The 4600-nt window shown below is 46.2% G+C and overlaps 1 protein-coding gene across 1 annotated transcript in view; it reads left to right on the forward strand.

Annotated features, from left to right (window-relative positions):
• The first annotated feature begins 3798 nt into the window (after window positions 1–3798).
• The window catches only part of atp10b (ATPase phospholipid transporting 10B), a 38187-nt gene continuing 37385 nt past the window's right edge, over window positions 3799–4600 (forward strand). The window contains exon 1 of the mRNA XM_045214553.1: window positions 3799–4356. Coding sequence (XP_045070488.1) covers window positions 3944–4356 — 413 coding nt within the window. The 5' untranslated portion in view covers window positions 3799–3943. The remainder of the gene's footprint in view (window positions 4357–4600) is intronic.

The following is a 4600-nucleotide window of genomic DNA, read 5'->3' on the forward strand; positions in this document are numbered from 1 at the left end:
CCTAGCCTGGACTGGACTGAACTGGACTAGCCTGGACTGGACTAGACTGGACTGAACTGGACTAGCCTAGCCTAGCTTGGCCTGGACTGGCCTGGACTAGCCTAGCCTAGCCTAGCCTGGACTGGCCTGGACTGGCCTGGACTGGACTAGCCTAGCCTAGCCTAGCCTAGCCTAGCCTGGACTAGACTGGAATGGACTGAACTGGACTAGCCTAGCCTAGACTGGACTGGACTGGACTAACCTAGCCTAGCCTGGACTGGCCTGGACTGGACTGGCCTGGACTAGCCTATCCTATCCTAGCCTAGCCTGGACTGGACTGGCCTGGACTAGCCTGGACTGGACTAGCCTAGCCTGGACTGGCTGAACTGGACTGAACTGGACTAGCCTGGCCTGGCTTGGACTACATTTTACATTTTAGTCATTTAGCAGACGCTCTTATCCAGAGCGACTTACAGTTAGTGAATGCATACATTTTTATACTAGCCTAGTCTAGCCTAGCCTGGACTAGCCTGGACTCGCCTGGACTGAACTGGACTAGCCTAGCCTAGTCTCGACTGGACTGAACTGGACCAGCCTGGACTGGACTGGCTTGGACTAGCCTAGCCTGGACTGGACTGGCCTGGACTAGTCTAGCCTAGCCTGGACTGGCCTGGACTGGCCTGGACTACATTTTACATTTTACATTTTAGTCATTTAGCAGACGCTCTTTAGCGACTTACAGTTAGTGAGCGCATACATTTTCATACTAGCCTAGTCTAGCCTAGCCTGGACTAGCCTGGACTGAACTGGACTAGCTTAGCCTAGCCTGGACTGGACAGGACTGAACTGGGCTAGCCTAGCCTGGACTGGCCTGGACTAGCCTAGCCTAGCCTGGACTGGCCTGGACTAGCCTAGCCTAGCCTAGCCTGGACTGGCCTGGACTAGCCTAGCCTAGCCTGGACTGGCCTGGACTGGACTAAACTGGACTAGCCTAGCCTGGACTGGACTGGCCTGGCCTGGACTAGCCTAGCCTAGCCTAGCCTAGCCTGGACTGGCCTGGACTAGCCTAGCCTAGCCTGGACTGGCCTGGGTGGATGGAACAGTGGAAGAGAGGGTAAGTCTGTCTCACACACATCATTCCACACCACTCCTCTGCTACAGGTCTGTGCTGTAAACACATTATGATTTTCTCACAACAAAATGCCAGTGAATAACCTGATGATTTTATCTTTACAATATTCCCAATATTCCCCTATACTTTTTTATATTTAGGTCAAGCAGTGTGTGTGTGTGTGTGTGTGTGTGTGTGTGTGTGTGTGTGTGTGTGTCTGACTGTGTGTGTCTAAATCAGGACTGTGAGGACAGGTTTAGCAGCCTGTAATGGAAAACATAGCATATGTCACCATGTGGGAATGGAAGGCATCCTACATGCATACCATCTGTCCTGGGAGAGGCAGGGTAAAACAACACTCTGTTTTATCCTTCGGTACTGTAGAAAAGTATACAAAGGCCTACTACAAACATTATGCGCCATACTAAGGTACTGTATATACATTCTGCTCCATACTAAAGTACTGTATATACATTCTGCTCCATACTAAAGTAATGTATATACATTCTGCTCCATACTAAAGTAATGTATATACATTATACGCCATACTAAAGTACAGTATATATATTCTGCTCCATACTAAAGTACTGTATATACATTCTGCTCCATACTAAAGTAATGTATATACATTCTGCTCCATACTAAAGTATGGGGGCAGGTAGCTTAGTGGTTAAGAGCGTTGTGCCAGTAACCGAGAGGTCGCTGGTTCTAATCCCCGAGCCGACTAGGTGAAAAATCTGTCGATGTGCCCTTGAGCAAGGCACTTAACCCTAATTGCTCCTGTAAGTCACTCTGGATACGAGTGTCTGCTAAATGACTAAAATGTAAATGTAAGTACTGTATATACATTATGCGCCATACTAAAGTATACACACTGAACTGTACCTTAGAACAGAAGCCCTCACGCATCCTACACATCAGGTTTCTCTTTCAACAACTGCAGTTTGACTTCTAGCCTACACTGCACACTATTCACAGGCTATAGGCCCATGCTTCCACACAGCCTACGTATAGGTTTATATATCAATATACAGTACCAGTCAAAGACATCAAAACTATGAAATAACACATATGGAATCATGTAGTAACCAAAAAAGTGTTAAACAAATCAAAATATATTTTATATTTGAGATTCTTCAAAGTAGCCACCCCTTTGCCTGTTTTCGCTTTGATTTGAACAGACTCTGTTTTCTTTAGTCACTGTCATGACGAGTTTCTGTGGAATCTCGTACTTCAGGATGTAAGAGAATATTTAAATACTTAGATTGAGAGTTGATTCATAGTTATTTAATTGTTACAGTACTGGATTCATATGACAAGCGGTATGGGCGTAGCCTCTTGTCATCCGAATGACTTACATAGACACATTTCTCAGTTTATATAATGCTCTCCGAGCTACTTCCATCCAACAGTTGCCACCCATTATTGAGTGTCACTCATCTCCTACAATAGGATCCCCCTACATGGTATCGTGTGGCACCCTAGCCAGGCCCTTCCATCACATACTCCTTAGCACAAGTGGCCCCCAATCTATCTTGGCACGCCGACCTTCTGTCACCCATCCGTGACATAACTAACACATGGCGTGTCCTTGTCCTCTCTATATGAGATCAACGACATCAACCAATACTGTATAAAAATGCGTTATATCCGTCACTCTTTGTATCTCAGTCAGACAACTCTTTCACGCTCTCTCAGTCACACCTGGCTGCAGGTATGCAGGTGTGTGTGTGTGTGTGTGTGTGGTTAGGTTTTACTATCCTTGAGGGGACCAGAAGTCCTCACAAGGATAGTAAAACAAGGAAAATTCGGACAAGTGGGGACATTTCGCTGGTCCCCACAAGGAAAAATGATTTTTTAGGGGTTAGGTTTAGGGTTAGGTTTACAATTAGAGTTAGGGTTAGGGTTAGAATTAGGGTTAGGGTTAGGGTTTAGGGGTTAAGCGTTAGGTTTAGGGTTAGGTTTAGTTTTAGGGTTAGGGTTTTGGATTTAGGGTTAGGGTTAAGGTTAAGGTTAAGGTTAAGGTTAAGGTTAGGGTTAGGTTAAGGGTTAGGTTTAGGGTTAGGGTTAGGTTTAGGGTTAGGAGTTAGGGAAAATAGGATTTTGAATAGGAATCAATTGTTTGGTCCTCACAAGGATAGTAAAACAAGGAAAATTCGGACAAGTGGGGACATTTCGCTGGTCCCCACAAGGAAAAAATATTTTTTAGGGGTTAGGTTTAGGGTTAGGTTTACAATTAGAGTTAGGGTTAGAATTAGGGTTAGGGTTAGAATTAGGGTTAGGGTTAGGGTTTAGGGGTTAAGCGTTAGGTTTGGGGTTAGGTTTAGTTTTAGGGTTAGGGTTTTGGATTTAGGGTTAGGGTTAAGGTTAAGGTTAAGGCTAAGGTTAAGGTTAAGGTTAAGGTTAAGGTTAAGGTTAAGGTTAAGGGTTAGGTTAAGGGTTAGGTTTAGGGTTAGGGTTAGGTTAGGGGTTAGGGAAAATAGGATTTTGAATGGGAATCAATTGTTTGGTCCCCACAAGGATAGTGAAACAAACATGTGTGTGTGTTTGTGTAGGTGTGTGTCTGCAGGTATGCAGCTGCTCCAGCCAGGGCAGTCTGAGAGGAAAGAGAAAGATATGTGTGTGCACTCACACTGATACCTGGTTAGCAGGCTCTGACACACAGTCAGATGAGTCCAAACATAGCCATTTCATAGGGACATCAGAGGGATACTGACAGCATTCAACACACGACTGCCATCCATTTTGTACGGAAACAGCAACAGGACAGCATGACCTAAAATGGAGCACCAGCAGAACCACCACTGATAACCACTGGAGAGGAGACGTAGCTGAGAGACAGAAGCTGTCATCATGCCCTGCTGTCCCAGCCCTCAAACCCTGCTCAGGGACTCCCTACAGGGACAGAAACAACGTGACAAGGACCTCCGGACCCTGGTCTCCAACCTGCCGTACCAAGGCCTCCCCAAGACCACCCAGCCCAACCGTTACTTTCCTGGCAACTCCATCAAGACCACCAAGTACTCTTTCTGGTTCTTCATTCCTATGAACCTCTATGAGCAGTTCCACCGATTCGCTAACATCTACTTCGTTGGGCTGGCCGTGTTGAACTTCGTGCCTGCTGTGGAGGCCTTTCAACCGGAGGTGGCTCTGATTCCTGTATGTGTCATATTAGCCCTGACGGCCCTGAAGGATGGATGGGAGGACTACAGGAGATATCGGTCTGACAGGAGGCTCAACCATACACCCTGTCTGATATACTGCAGGTAAACTCAACCGTACACCCTGTCTAGAATACAGCAGGTAAACTCAACCATGCATCCTGTCTAGAATACAGCAGGTAAACTCAACCATGCATCCTGTCTAGAATACGGCAGGTAAACTCAACCATGCATCCTGTCTAGAATACAGCAGGTAAACTCAACCATGCATCCTGTCTAGAATACGGCAGGTAAACTCAACCATACACCCTGTCTAGAATACAGCAGGTAAACTCAGCCATACACCCTG

The sequence above is a fragment of the Coregonus clupeaformis genome, unplaced genomic scaffold (genome assembly GCF_020615455.1).
Source record: "Coregonus clupeaformis isolate EN_2021a unplaced genomic scaffold, ASM2061545v1 scaf0278, whole genome shotgun sequence".
NCBI lineage: Eukaryota > Metazoa > Chordata > Actinopteri > Salmoniformes > Salmonidae > Coregonus > Coregonus clupeaformis.